General features: G+C 55.9%; 1 protein-coding gene across 1 annotated transcript; it reads right to left on the reverse strand.

Annotated features, from left to right (window-relative positions):
- Positions 1–4379: 4379 nt before the first annotated feature.
- C1QTNF6 (C1q and TNF related 6) lies at positions 4380–9899 on the reverse strand. Its single transcript, XM_073213858.1, has 3 exons — positions 9743–9899; positions 6938–7196; positions 4380–6106 (listed from the first exon to the last, which is right to left on the reverse strand). The coding sequence occupies exons 2-3, from the start codon at positions 7188–7190 to the stop codon at positions 5559–5561; spliced, it is 801 nt and encodes a 266-aa protein (XP_073069959.1). The 5' UTR covers positions 7191–7196; positions 9743–9899; the 3' UTR covers positions 4380–5558.
- Positions 9900–15452: the final 5553 nt, after the last annotated feature.

The raw sequence follows: 15452 nt of genomic DNA on the forward strand, positions 1-15452 counted from the left end.
GTGAGGAGGGGCTGCTGCACGGAAGAACCTGATTCTTTGTCCACTGGCCCTTGTCACGCCTGAAGTGATGCCTGGGACCTGGCCAGCCATCCTGTGGCCACCATCTTGTGGCTGCACCCTGTGTCCCTGAGGGGAGCTGGCCTGAGGACAAAGCTATGGCACTAAGTGTACCAAGTGGAAATAGGGGACAAGCCGGGTCCTTAGTGAAGCTGCTGAGCCGCTGAATTAGTCAGCCCTGTGCCGCCCTGCGCTGGGATTTAGGGTTATTTTTCCTTTGTGATGCTTCATGTTCGATATGTGGTCCTTGTGCCAGAAAGCCTCCTGAACAAATACAGAAGGGATATGCAGCAAAAAGCAGAGGGAAGAGAGGGGTCTTTTCGAGGTTCTTAACTTTCAAAAGGACAGAGCCCGTCTGCCCAGTCAAGAGCTTTGGTTGAGGATGTGTTGAGTAGACGCACAGTCTCTCTCCCCCAACACCTGAGACGCCCCTGGTGGGAGGCGGACAGAGGGAAGCAAGGAACGCGTCAGGGTTGGAGTTCCCGGCTCAGGTGGATCCCAATCCCTCCTCCCCAGTGAGCCTGGACACCACAGAGAAGACCCCCCTGCAGGTTTGGGGCATCTGGGATTCAGAGGATCTGTTACTCTCTCCCGGGGCCTATCCAATGAGGTGCCTGAGGTCCCAGGGAAGGAATAGCCATGTAGGGTATCCAGGCAGGTGGGGCTGGGCTCAGACAGAATTCGTGAAGCACCTGTCTAGAGGGGACCTGAAGGTTCCCAGAGGGATTGCAGACCCTGGAGGAGCTGCAGGAATGAGCAGGGGTCAGCAGGTATGTGGGCGGAGCCCAGAGCAGGTGGGACACTGACAAGCTCTGTAGGTGTCATGTGGACACACAGTGGCAGCTGGCCCCTCCCCGCTGCCAGACGCAGCCCTGGGAAATGGGAAACCCAGCTGCCTAAATCACATTTCTTCAACCCCAGCAGAATGGAGGTGCCCACTGAAAATTAATTGTCGTGTAGAAAGAAAGCGAGTTCTATTTGATACACATCTGAGTTTGTGGCATCAACTCACCCTCCCACCCCACCCCCAGTGGTGAGCAGCGTCAGCAGTGGTCAGCCAGACCAAGGCCGGTCACTAGCACCAGCGTCCTTACTCCGCCGCCATCCTGCAAAGTTTCCTCCGTGTGCCTGGACCCCACTGCTACTTCCTCCCTCCCACGCCACCACCTCCAGGCTGTGACTTCATGCCCCATCCTGACCCAGCACAACCCCAAGCCTGGTTCCTGCCACCCTAGCCTCCCAGACTTGTGCGTTTGCAGGCCAGCCCACCAGCTTAGCCCTGTGCACTCTTGACTCGTGTCATGGAAATCCCTCCTTCCTCCCTGGCTCCTGCAGCTGCTGGCTGGCCCCGGCTTTTCCCAAGTTGACCCCACCCATAATGTTCTTGACATCTGTTTCTGATCTGTTGAGTTTCTGCGTGTTTTCCCCTTCCCCCAGATGTACACGTGGCAGTATACCCGGCTACTGGGGAGGGCCTGTGGAACTGGCAGTACAGGCAGGGAGCAGGAGAGGGGGGGCATGCTTTCATCCAAGGACTCCCGCTCCTTGCTTCCGCGGCTCTCTCCCTCTATGCTGGCTGCAAGTCATTCAGCTGCCAAGTGCTCTTGGAGCTCCCAGTGCTGCTAATGCACAAGCACCATTGCCTTTGGTCCTCAGAACAAACCTGAGACCCGCGGGGAGGAAGGGGCAAGCCAGGTCACGTATAGGAAAAATAACGTCTGCTCTGGGCCAGGAGCCATTCTAAGGAAATTGAAGCCCGATCAGAAGTCCCCTGGCCTGGCTCCACAGTTCACCCGCTATGGAATTTGAGCACTGACTGCTTCTCTAGAACATCCCCAGCCCTGTTGCATACACTTTATATTTTCCAGGACAGTCAGCACTAATTTCATGTTTCCTGCCCCATCTTTAGTCCATGGACCCCAATTTGGGGTTCTGAAAATACAGTCACCCTATATAGCCTTGGCCACTCCCAAAAGCCTTGATGGGGCAAGAGAGGAGAGATTTTGAATCTGATGTGACAGACAAGGACAATGAAGGGTCCAGAGCGGCTAGATGAGTTTCCCAGCACCCTCAAGTTCTCAGGTCAATCAGGCAACTCCCCCAGGCAGAGCTGGCAGAAGAGCCCACCTCTGGGCACCCAAGCCTGTTCTCTTCTCACCGCCAGAGAGAAGTCTCGAAGGAGCAGCAAAGCCCAGCAGACCCTTTGCTCAGGTTGCACCCGCTGAACCTCTGCTACTAATGCTCTTGCCTCCTTCAAAGCCCAAGGGGACACAGTGTTGTCCCACAGAATCACGTCCACAATTCACCTGTTCCCAGCCATTCTGTGTCTTCCACTGGACCCCAACGCTGTCCCTGCTGCTTCCAGTCTCCCTTGCACAATCCGTGCTGTACCTGGGCTCCAGGTAGAGCTCTCACCCGTGACCACACTGCTCAGAATCCCCCAGCAGCTCCCCAGTTAAGTCCACACTTGGCCTGACATTTGAGGTCTTTCATGACTGGGTCCTGACCTTTCCCGTCTCAAATCCCATTCTGCTCACACTCTCTGCCTCCTTTCCAAACATTTACCTAGTGTATTGCTCTCTCCCACTGCCCAAACATACACTGTATTGTGCCACCTCCAACCCTTTCATCCCATAGCCCGCTTCCCCCACATCCTGTGTCATTATTCATCCTCTAAGGCCCTACTCAAATGTCCCCGCCACTGGAAGTCACCCTCGCTAGAATTCTCCACTCTCTTCCCCATAATCCCACATGGCAGAGGAGGGAGCTCCTCTATGGACCCTCTTCCCAGGAAGGCCGAGGACTTCCAGACACACCCTACGCAAGCCCATGGACTGGATCAAGCCCACCCATTCAGGCAGCAGGCCACCAGGGACATGGCCAAGTTCAGCCACCTGCACCAGCTCTGTCCTTGATTTGAACTCAGATCCCTGTCTGATCACCCCTTCCCCTCAACGCCCCCAGCCTTTTCCCCAGGCGGCCTAGCCAAACAACAGCAAAGTGGAGGTGAGGTCCTCTGACTCCCAGTCCAGGGTATTTCCATTTCATGGGCTGCTTCTCCTCCTGGCCCTCCTCTCCCTTCCCTTCTTTGCTGCCTCAATTGCAGAGGGAAATGTCACTTTTGAAATATGTAACTGAAAGCCCCCAGAGTGAGAAGGTGGCTATGCAGGCATTTTGCCAGCTCGTTGGGGTCACCAGGACTAACCAAGCATTTCAAATCTCCTGGGGGATGCTGTCCCCCAAGACCTGGCAAGAGGCTTGGGGGCTTCCATTTTCCAGGGTCTTTGCCTAACCCCCACCATGACCTTGCTTGTCGGGAGCTTTTCCAGCACAAAGATCTAGTGGCTCTTGCCACCCATCGAGGATATGCCATCAAGTCAGGAACTGGGCTCTTGTGGAAAAAAACTGGCCCACACAGACCAGAGCCGGTATCTGGACCACGCAGAGGAAGTGCCTGCAGCAGATCAGACGAGACAGCAGAACACAAAGGCTGTCTTGGAGCCCCAAACTAACGTGGCCTGCAAAAACCTGAAGCCGTTCACCTCAGTTTGCAAAGGACTATCACCAATCTTCCTGCAGGTGCTTGGCAAGAAGTTTCACAAGCAGAGGCTCCTGCCTGGCACCTTGGCAACCTTCACCCCCAGGGTTGAGTGGGGGTGCTGGTTAGGTCAATGAGGCAGACACGGCCTGAGCCGAGAGTGTGCCATGGGATGGCTCCCCTGAGCAACCTCTGACCTGTTAGGGATGTCTTGGGCGAGAGCTTCCAAATGGTCGGGTATGCTGGGAGGCCCCCTTCAGTGGCCTGATGGCCACCAAGGAAACTAAGGGTTGTGTCTACTCCTGCCTGGGCGGGCCCCTGGGCCCGGCTGAATCCAGGGCCAGTTGTGGTGGGTTCATTCTTTAAAGCATGCTTTTCCACACATGTCCAGAAAGCCATCAAACAGCAACAGTAACATGGCGGAGCAGGATACCCCCGTCAAATCAGTAAGGGGAGCTGGCATGGATTACATTAAACATATTAATGTGAGTAGCCACCATGCTGGGTTAGAAATCACACCCATTCAGGATAGTCCACTGTAGAATGCAGTGTGCATTTTCCTCCAGGGAATGTTCAACAGTTCTCCTGTAAATATTAAACACAAACATGAGAGAGAATCCCCAAGTGAGGGGCCCTGGACTGTTCTGCATGTCTAGATGCCTCACTGGCCAGTAAACTCCATGGGTGTTCTCCAAGGGGAGGGGATGGGTTGCGTTCCCCATGGCAGCCCCGTGTCTGGTGCAGAGCCCAGCAAGGAGACCCAAGCAGAAAGAACCAGCCTGAATTGCCAAGACACACAACCTTTAATCACACTGGACAAGCAGGGCAGGGGCAGAGCTGGGCTGGGGGTGGTTAGACAGCACCAGCCTTCACGACATTGGGTCAGGCCCTGCTGTCATTACCCAGCCACACAGCCGCGGCTCCCTTGGCTAGGAGTGAGCACCAGAGACCACCACCGGGGCCACCTCAGAGTGGGCACCAGAGACTGCCCCAGAAGCTGCATAAGCACCAATGGGCGGAGGCCATGTCCCTCTGGGGAGAGGTTCAGGCCACCTGGAGTTGGGGGAGCAGAAGGCTTGGGGCCACCAGGCTGCCCCACCCTGGGTGAGGGAGAAAGGACAGAGGGCCTGATGCCCCTTACTTGGCCTCAGCCTCTCCCAGAGCCTCTCCTGGCATCATGGCTCAGAGGAGGGTCCCACTGCCTGACCTGGAATGTTGCCCACTTCAGTTCCCCAGAGCTGCTGAGGGGTCCAAAGCCTGGTACCTTCTGCCCTGGCCCACTACCCAGCAGCATCTGTAAAGGCAGCCAGAGGAGGTTCTGCAGGGAGGGGGCAGCCCACCAGGGCCTCAGCACCTTAACAAAGCCTGGAGATCCGGGAGCACTTGGCCAGCGAGAGGGCCTGCAGAGGGCAGAGAGCACCTGGGGACAGATATCAGTGCCTGACAATGGCCAGGAGGAGGAGGTAGGGGCAAGAGAGCAGAAGGGGAGCATTAGAGGAATGACAGAGTTCAAGGATGTTGGGAAGATTCTGGAATGTTTGGAGGATCCCAGAATGCTCAGAACACACTAGAATGCTGTGAAAGTTCTAGAATCTGGTTACTCAAGTGGGGTCCATAGATTAGCATGTCAGAATCTCCCAGGAACTCATTAGAAACACAGAATCCTGGGGCCCCATGCCTGCCGAATGAGAATCTGCATGTCAGCACAGTCCCCAGGTGACTGGCACACACATTCAAGTTTGAAAAGTGCTGGTCTGAAAGGTTGGGAGAGTTCTAGAATACTTAGGTTAGAAGACTTCTTAAAATATGTCCAGGAGAGGAGAGAGGCAGAAACAGACTGGGAGGGGTGATGGGGGGAAGGAAAGGAGGAGCCGACCCAGAATGCCGAGTCCCAGGGGGCTCACTCTACAGAGGACAGGACCTGCGCACCGCCATCCCGCACCCCAGCCGCCCCCTGGAGGCACTAATCGTCCTCGGGCTTGATGAGGTGGCCACTGAAAGTGATGTAGGTGTCCACGTCATCACTGTAGATGGCATTCTCACGCTCGCGCTTGAAGAGCCGTGCCCAGACGCGGTCACCGGGCGCCAGGGCCAGCATCACGCTCTGGCTCTGCATGATGCTGCGGTCACTGGGCTGTGCATACAGGATGACGGCTGCCTCCTCGTTGTGCACGATGTGCACGTAAGTCTCCTTGAAGTTCCAGCTGTGCACGTTGAGGCTGAAGAAGTAGAGGCCGCGGAGAGGCGCAACAAAGTGGCCGGCAGCCAGGTCAAAGTGCCCATCCAGGTTCACGAAGACCGTGTCGAAGAGCAGTGGCTGGAAGCCCTCGCTGCTGTGCAGGGCCGTTTTGCGGCCCACTGAGAAGGCCGAGAAGCGTGTCTGACACGGGCCACCGGGGCTGCCCACCTGCCCCTTGGCACCCTTGGTGCCCTGTGGGCCGCGCTCCCCCCGGGCTCCCTCCCTGCCCAGCTTTCCGGGTGTGCCCACCAGGCCTCGGTCCCCTTTGTCACCTGTGGGAACAAGAAGGGGAGAGGTCAGAGTGGGCACCCAGACCTGCACCAAGGGCGGACCTGTTCCAAATGCTCTGCCCCTGCCAAGAGAAGGACAGCCAGAAGCGGAGCCAATATTTACTGTGTATCCTATGCGTGCCAACTATCACCTCCCTGGATGCCCCTGGAGAGAAGACACCACCACCATCTCCATTCACAGAGAGGTTAAGTGGCTCACCCGGGATCACGCAGCTCAGGAGTGGGAGAGGCAGGACTGAAGATACGGTCTAACTCTACACCTGCCTGCTCCCCTCACCAGCGGAGAAAGCCTGGTGGTGGTCCCTGGGAAGCCAGGCCCGGCGCCCACCCCCAGGGCCACTGCACCCAGCCAGACTCCACTGCCATGTGGGGCATGACAGGGTGCAGTCTGTGTGTCTGACCCAGAGAAGGAACCAAGAAAAATACCTCTGCCCACCTGGAGGCAAAAGCCCTGGTTAGGAGCCAGGCAGCCCTTGGGTGGTGTTATGCCCCACTGTGTGACCTGGGGCATTTCGTGGCTGGGCTGTTAACTTGAGTAGTATGTTTGTTGCTTACTATCTGCCTTCCCTTCTAGAAAGGAAGCTCCATGGGAGCGGGCATCTCTCTCTGGCTTGTCCATGCTCTGTCCCCAGAATTCAGAGCAGTCCTAGCATATAGTAGGTGCTCAATAAATGTGTGAATGGCAGAAAGCATCTGGGACAGTTTTCTGTCCTGCTTTTTCCTGCATGTTGCTTCCCCTAGCCTAGGAAGAGACCCTACGCCTTCCCTTCCCCAGTTAGGCCAGTCCAGCCCAAGCCACACGTGGGGACTTACCCTTCAGGATGGTGATGTTGATGTAGGGCCTGACCTCAGGTAGCATATACAGGAGGGCAGATGGGGAGACCGAGGACACATCTGCAGCATCAGCAGGGGCCAAGGAATCCTCAGAGTCACAGCACCGTCGACAGTGCCCAGGGGGACTGGAGCCCATGGCTTCCCCAGAGGTGGGCTCCTCGGTGGGCACCCCAAACACCAAAAGAGGGAGCAGGAGAACTGCCCAGCGGAGGCCCAGGGCAGCCATCCTCATGGTGACCTGGAGCAGGGAAGGAGGGGTACAAACTGTACTTGGCTTACCACCTACACTGTGCTGATACCCACAGCAGATGCCACCACCCACAGCGAGGGCACTCCTGACATAGCTCAGGGAGGGAGCGTTAGTGCCTCCATTTAACACATGAAAAGACTGAGGCCTTCACAGAGAAGCAAGTTCTCCCAGGTCACTTGTGGCAATACAGGGCCTGGAGACCGACTTCCTGAGCCCAGTCCCTGGAGGTCTCTGCCATACATGGGCCTGAGAAGGAGGAAGCCCCCTGAAGAGAGCCACAGCCAAGAGCACTTGGGGGTCCCACACCTTTTCTGGGGTGGGAGAGGAAGATGCCCCAGCTGCCCATGCGTTGTAACCAATGAGACTATACAATGCTCCTCTTGCCTCCCACCTCCCTCAGGCTCATTCTCTCGCCACCATGGACTCCGCCATCCCCAGCAAGCACGGGACATCAGTGCAGAGTGAGGGAGGCCTGTGGCCCTGAGGGACAAACACAAAGGATTCTGCAGGCTTGTTCTTCAGCAGAAGAGAGGATACATGACTGAGCCCACGGTGGCATGTGGGTACCACCATCCTGACAGAGTTGCTAGGAAAGTTCCTTTGTTCTAGCAGTCGGGAAGCAGCATCCATCAGAGAAAATGCACGGTTACGCATGGTGATGATGTTACTCTATTATTGAAAATTCAGGAATAGGTATTCTGAGCTCTGGGCTCTCTGCACTGCAAGCCACTGCTGGCCTTTGTGCACAGCTACACCTTTGTGTGAGGTAGAAGGAACCCCTCTGGGTGGGCAAATTAGAAACAAAAAAGAAAAGAATTCATTTTTGGAGGAATGCGTAGCTTGGCAAGAGCTGGGGTCAGCTCACCTGCCCTCTCAGCATCTTTGTGCAGTCAACAACACACACAACTCAGCTTTACACAGAAGCCCTGCAGGGAAGGCTCTGGAGAGTTAATTCATTGGAAGATGGTTGTGTCAATCATCATAGACCTGCCAATCAGCTACCAAGGTGGTAAATTAGAAGGGGCAGGACTAGGAGGTCTGAAAAAAAAAGGGGTCATAGAAGTCCAAGGGATTTTGAGGCTCTGTCTTTGCTGTGGCCAAGAAAGGATCCAGAGTTCCAGGAGAGGGGCAGGAAGTAGCCTGGACAGTAGACATGGGAGACAGGCTGGGACTGGGTGGGCAGGAAGCCAGGCAAAGAGCCTTTGAGGTGGTAGCTGTCTTTGGGGGCTGGCACCGAGTTATCACACTATCGGAAACTCGGCGTTTGAAACCAGACTGGTTTTTACACTTCTGGTGTTTCTTTGTTTATTTCCTTTGTGTTCTCCTTTAACATTTAGTACAATTCAAAAATATTTTTCTGTGGTTAATACATGTAGAGAAGGTAAAATTGTTATTTTTGTAAATGCCATCCTATCTCCGCTGAGCACTGAGGTAGGAGCTAGGTTTTAAAGGGACAGGACGCCCCCCCACACACCCCCATTCTCCTGGCCTGGGTAGTAGCAGGAGAAGGCAGGGGTGGGCAGGCTGTCTCCAGAGCCATCCCCTCTCCTGGGGGTGACTGTTCCCAAGTTCCTCTCTACCCACCCTGGTCTGATTTCCTGGCTCTGCTCAACAGGCAGGTCAAATTCTCAGAGGATAACATTCCCTCTGTTCACCCTCCCCTTTTATTTGTAAATTACACATCCCAGTGTTTTTGAGAGCAAAAATCCCCTTTTTCTCCTGGCCATAGATGTAACCCAATGGGGAATGATGAGGCCTTAAAGTCAGACCTAAGATCCCCAAATCATTTTACAAGTTACATGACCTAGGGCGAGCGACTTAACCTCTCTGGGTTTCCTGCTCCTTGACACTTACAAAGAGAAGTCAACGCCACCTCCCCACCAGGTTACCTGGGAAGATTGAAATGCAGGGAAAATGCATGACCTGTAAAAGTCTCAATAAAAACTTTGTTTCTTCCTCTGCCCAACAAGACCTCTTCCCAGTGCCGGCACAGAGTGGGAAGGGCAGAATTTCTCCCAGAGGACTGGCGCAGCTGGGGACATTTCTGTTGGCCCCTGCCAGATGGGAGTCAAAAGCCAGGAGACACAGAACTGTGACCTGGAGCACAGGAAGCAGGAAGCAAAGCAGCCTTTCACAAGAGTATTAATAACCACAGCAGGACCACTGACTGGCCCTGGGGGAGGGTGCTGGGCAGGGATCAAGTGAGAAGGACCATGCCATTGGAGGTGGTTTGGGGGGTTCCTGTTGCCTCCACGCAGGAGCTGGGGCCTCTCTGGGGAGGAAGGAGGGCCAGGCTCACTGAGCTGAGTCTGTGTGTGTCCAGGCAGGGGCAGCACCAGCCTGGAGCAGCAGAGGACAGCCCTTCACCAGAGCCTAAGGTTGCGGTCAGCAGGAGGGACCCATGGGGGGACCACGGGGAGACAGCCCAGCCTGAGATGTGTCTAGGAAGAGAGGAGGAAAGAGGAGAATTCCAGGCTCTGACCATAGCCCCTGTGGCACTGCTACAGGAAACTGCAGGACCTGCCACCACTCACCGTGTGTCCAGCAGCCTCCACGGCAGCTCATGGACCCCCAGCGTCCGGGTAGCCTCTGGCTCCTTGGTCCATGTCTGCAGTATAACTTGTGGCTGGCCCAGACCCCCAGGGCTCGCCGAGGAGGGAGGGAAGAAGGGAGGAAAGGATGAAGGAAGGGAGGGGAGGGAGGGAGGAGGCTGAGCTGGCTTCCCACTTCCCCTCCTCCCTGATCCCTCCCCTCTAGCCTCCCGGGTCTGTGGAGATAAAAGGAGCCTGGATTTCCTTTATTTAACTCTTTGGTGGTCCGGTGGGGTCTTATTTGATTCAGAGGCCCAATAAAGTTAGAGTAGGAAGGGTCTGAGACCCCGCGATGTGTGGGGCTGAGAAATGGAGGGCCCGGAAGGCTGAGGCAGGGACAGGGGCAGGAGGGTCCTAAGGTGCTCAGGAAGTGGGACCAGCCCTGCAGTCCGGCCAGGACCCTCCAGCCAAAGCTGAAGAGTTCATTTGCCCCACGTCACGAGTCACAGGTGACTCAGGTCAATCCCTCCACCCCTCGACCCTGGTCCCCAGCAAGGCCAGGCACAGGGGGGCTTGGTAAATGTTGAGTGAGGGAGCCGGAAATTACCTCTCAGGTATCAGGTAAGGGTGGCAAACAGGTCAGCATCCCCACCCCCAATAGACACCAAAGCCCCCCTCCTCTGCCTGGGATTCTGCCATGGCTGATTCATCCTCTTGGTCTTCTAGAGCCAAGCCCCCTGTGGAAATGACCCCTAAGAAGTTCCCAGGAGGGCAGCCTGCGCAGCCTGCTCCTGCGCCTGGGCAAGGTCCTGCCCCAGCTTCCTCTGGTTAGGCCGCAGGGGGATTGGCAAAGGCTACAGCCCTGGGCCTGGGGTCAGCCTCAAGTGTCCCTGGCCCACCAGCCCCTCTCGCTCTACATTTGTTGAGTCTTACTGCCAGGCTGGCCTCATCTTTGCATGGGTTTTTGATACTTGAAGGGTGTTTCCACCTATTATTTCAACCAAGCCTACCCCAGCCTCAGGATGGGGAGTTAGTCCGGAGGGGCAGTGACTTGCCCAAGGTCACACAGTTAGTGGAGGGAAACTACAACCCTAAGGAATGGAAGTCTCTCTGTCCCACTGGAGTTCCCATAATGGCACAATCTGGCATGGTTGTGGGACAAAGGCTGCAGTTCAGGGTCTGTCCCCTGGGAAGGGGGTGGCAGTGACATTCTCACCCTCAGGAGGCACAGGAGTGTAGAGACCTGAAGGGGGTGTGTTTAAGCCTGGAGCTTTGGGCACTAAGACCCAGCCCCTACTCACAGCTGGGCAAAGTGTGGAGGGCAACACACACACACACACACACACACACACACACACACACACACACCCGGGTTGTGTGTCTTTGACCACACACACACACACACACACACACACACACACACACACACCCGGGTTGTGTGTCTTTGACCACACACACACACACACACACACACACACACACACACACACACACACACCCGGGTTGTGTGTCTTTGACCAGGTCTCCTCTCTGGGCCTCAGCTTTCCTGTTTTGGGAAACTAATCAAACAGCAGACTCTCAGGCCTGTTAGGACCTTTAGAGATGATCTAATCCAACTCTTTAATCTGACCCGCAGGGACACTGTGACCCAGGGAGGGCAAGTCTTTGGCTCAAGGTCACACAGCAGACTGGATGAGAGCCAGACTCTCCCAATTTATAGCTTTGTGCTGCTTTCCCTTCCCAAGTGCATTTTGAGACCCCCACCACAGGCCTATTTAGGGGACCAAGGGGGCAGATTGAAGGACTATGGCTGCTGGGAAAACTGTCAGGTCCATGCTGGCCATGCCCTCTATGTGGCTCTGCCCCAGGCAGCATTCCCAGGGCACAGAGCCAGGACCGCAGGGCGGGAGCCAAGGGGAGCCACCCTCCCCTCTCCTCATGCTGGGGCCGGCAGAGAAAAGGGCTGAGTCAGCGGCACCCCAGGGGGAGACTGCTCCTGGCTGTCTCTGAGCCCCCTGGCTTAGAAAGCCAGCCTCAGAGGAAAGGGGGCAGGGAAGGAAGACAGAGGGGGTATGGGGAGAGCAGGCTGGGGACACAGGACTGTCCAGGGCCTTTGGTGTGCCCATGCTGTGCTCTACAGCCCCTCTGCCAGAAAGGCTGCTCATCCCACTTAACGGGTGAGGCCGATGAGGCCTGGAAAGCCATGAGACTCCGTTAGCTCTCAGCCGTTCTGATGGGCCTCTTGTCCTCCCTGGTCCGGGGCAGGTGGCCTGGTACAGGGCAGACAAGAGAGCAAGGCTTAAGAACATTCTACCTTAATACTTTTCCTCTTTCTCTCTCTCTCCCCATGCCTAAAACTCCTCTATTTGTACATCATCTCATGGTCCCCTGGCCATTCAGAGAATCGTCACAGCCGGCCAGGCAGCTTGAGACAGAGCTCCAGCCCTGGGGCAGACAAAACTGGGCTGTGTCTCAGCTCCAGCAGTTCTAGCTGTGGGACTTTGGGCATGTCTCCCTACTTCTGAGCCCTCCCTGGGACACGAGGCCAAGACCACCTGAGCAGCCCGGTGGGACACCCCATGGGGACCTCTATACTGGTCACCCTTCAGTGCTTCTCCCTGGTAAACCCTGAATATGATGAGGACATGCACATGTGGGCATATTCCCAGAGTCTGGACACCCTGAGACCCAGGATGACAGCATATCTAGGAAAAGAAGTTAACCCCAAATGCCCCCCATCACTCTGCAATAACCCCCATCAGTAAGGGTGTAGCCCTTACTGACTATTATTAGAAGGCCTGATCCCTGTTACCCAGGCCAGAAACCCAGGGCATGAGCCATGTGTGTCCCCAGCCCACCCCCTGCCCTTTCCACCCTGTTCTCAGAAGACAAGCTTTTACACCCTGGTAGGGTCCCGTTCTGAGGTCTTTACATGTATTAACTCCTCCAGTCCTCTCCACAGCCCTCTGAGGTAGGCACAAGTATTATCCCAATTTCCAGATGAGGAAAACCAGGCACAGACTCACTGACTCTCAGAACCAAGCTCCTTGGCCACATCTAGGTTACAGCCCAGGTATTAAAATACTGACATTTAGTCAGGACTTAACAAAGCACCAGGAACCCTTCATGTGTTTAAAAAACACAACGTGTGCCTGTCAAAAAATGAGAACAGAAAACATGATGATCCCGGGAATCAGCTATGCAAGTTGTCAATGCAAAGTCACAGATCTAATTGCTGAAGGAGTCACCAACAAAGTAAAAAAAGGAAACCGTGAGCGCCACCTGCTGGGGAGAGCCATTGCACCTGGTCGCCTGTGACGCTCCCCGTCCCAGCCAGCCAGCACCCACCCGTCCCACCGGCGTTTACGGGGCTGCCCGCCTTTCCTATTTCTTTTTCAGGAGCTAAGTGGGTAGGGAAGTGAAAAGAGGAAGACCGAAGCGCCCCTACACGCTCTTCTTCCTCCACACCCCACTTCCCGCAAAGTGGGCACACGATCCGCGATCCGCGAGACCCTCCCTCATCTCAAGCAGTTCGTTCGGCTCCCTTCGCTCCGAGCGCCACAGCCCTGGTTCTACCAAGTCCCTCCACTGACTAGCTGGGTGGCCCGGGGTGAAATTCCATCCCTGGACTCAGTTTCTCCCTCCTAGGGTTTCAGAAACCCACGTCTGATCTCAAGGGTGTTAATCCGAGTTGGTCAGATTTAATCCCATTTTACAGAAGGGAAAACTGAATCCCCGAGAGGCCCAAAGAGCGAGCCAGCACCGTCCCAGACCCTCTGCCCCACGGCGAGGACCCTGTTTATGGTTCGACGAGGAAACTGAGGCTAAAGCAAATGGGTACAGCAACCGGTCCCCTCCCCACCGCCGACTAGGGGCACAGCCAGGGGGATGGGCCGTCAGAGCGCGCGAAGGGCCAGCGCCTACCCTTCGCTTCACTCGGCAGAAGTAAGGGGGTTGCCTCCCGGACCCCACGGCCACCGGTTTGGCCTCAAGCACTGGGAAAAGGCTCGCAGCACCCTCAGCGTCACCCAGGGCTCAGACCCACCGGACCCCCGCCGCAAGGAAACCAGCCCACGTGAGGCACCAGGGGGAGACTCTGAGCAGGCCTCGGGTGCACGGTCCCAGCTAGGGACACGGGAGCCGCCGCGGCGCCGGGGCGGGGCCTTTGCGCGTCCGGACCAGAGGCAGAGCACAGCTAAACAAGGCCGATTTGGCCGAGCGGAGCCGAGTCTGGCCGAGCGTTGCCGAGGACAGTCGAGAAGAGCCGACTCCGGCCGAGCCTGGTTTGTGTAGCCGAACATAGCCGAGTCTGACCGAGTGGACCGAAGGGAGGCAAGTGCGGCCGAGAGGAGCTTGCAGCTAGGGGAGGTCCCGCGGCGCCCCCTGCTGGACCCAGAGCCGCGCTGGCGTCGTCGGAGCCAGTCAACAGCCGCTTCGAGGTCCTGCAGCAGTCCTGTGAGAGCAGGGTGTGGAGCCCATTTTGCGGATGAGGAAACTGAGACTCCAAGCGGTCCCTAGGCTGGCCGAAAACACTCAAGAATTAACAAGGTGACGCTGGGATTGGAACCTGATTGCGTGGCCAAGAGCTCAGCTGACTGCCGCGCATGTAAACAGGCATCCTGTGTTTGCTTTGTTCTCCCCATAACTGATGCCATTTATTATGGCCAGAAAGGAGGAGAGACTGGCCCTGTCGGATGAGCAGACAGAAGGCTGGAGCTCAGAGACAGCCCCTCCTCTTAGGGATGGAGAAACCAAGCAGGCTCTGGGGGCATGCTGATCAAGGGCAGCAGGGCCAGCAGTTCCCATGGGTAAATATTGACGTATTTTCTGGTAATGAAAGCAGATAACAGGCCCCAGAGGCCACATGCCACCCGGGCCTCATTTTCCCTGCCTGTAACCAAATCACCGTGGAGGACATGGACTCTTGGCTGCCCACAGGCTGTGTTCCCGCAATGTGTAAGCCAGCACCCGAGGTGTCTGGGACCCTGGAGGATGCTAGCTGTGGCCAGGGCATTTTCTTTGAACCAGTGAAAAAGTAAAGACTTACCTTGCCCCTCCTACCCACAAGTGTGCATTAGTTGGCCCTTCACTCACCTGTGTGTACACCACCCTGGCCTGCCAGGCAGGCTTCGACCAAAGGCTGCAGGGCATGCTGGAGGGTAGCTGGGCCTCTGGGAGGGGATGGAGGATCTTTCATGCCTTTCAGGTCTTCCCCAAGGGCATCAACTTCCCCTGCCCAGTGGTCAGAGATCTCTCCCACCCAGCATCACTCCTGCCACCGCGGCCCTCATTTCATAGTTTTTTTTAAAACTATAGACACTGGACTGGGGGCTGAGAAAACAGGATTAGTCCTGCCTCTAGTGCTGAGATCCTGTGCAAATCACATAACCATCCCCGGCCTTACTGTCTTCAGCTGTAAGATTGGGTATCAGAGCTGGAAATGTCTTCCATGCCTCCTTCCTTGTGCGTGAACTCCCTGTGCACAAACAGCTGTACACTCAGCTGTTAGAACCCACCTTTGGAGACTTCCACACCCATCTGCGGGCATGTTCTTGCTTCTGTGGAAGCACTTCTCACATTTATTTAACACATAGCACGAACGATGCACTGGGCACTGTTCTAAACTGTTTATTAACTCACCTAACCCTCCTGACAATAGCAACATCTGCTCTCGTCTTCATCTCAGAAAGGAAACGGAGACACAGAAAGGTTA

The sequence above is a fragment of the Manis javanica genome, chromosome 10 (genome assembly GCF_040802235.1).
Source record: "Manis javanica isolate MJ-LG chromosome 10, MJ_LKY, whole genome shotgun sequence".
Classification (NCBI taxonomy): Eukaryota; Metazoa; Chordata; class Mammalia; order Pholidota; family Manidae; genus Manis; species Manis javanica.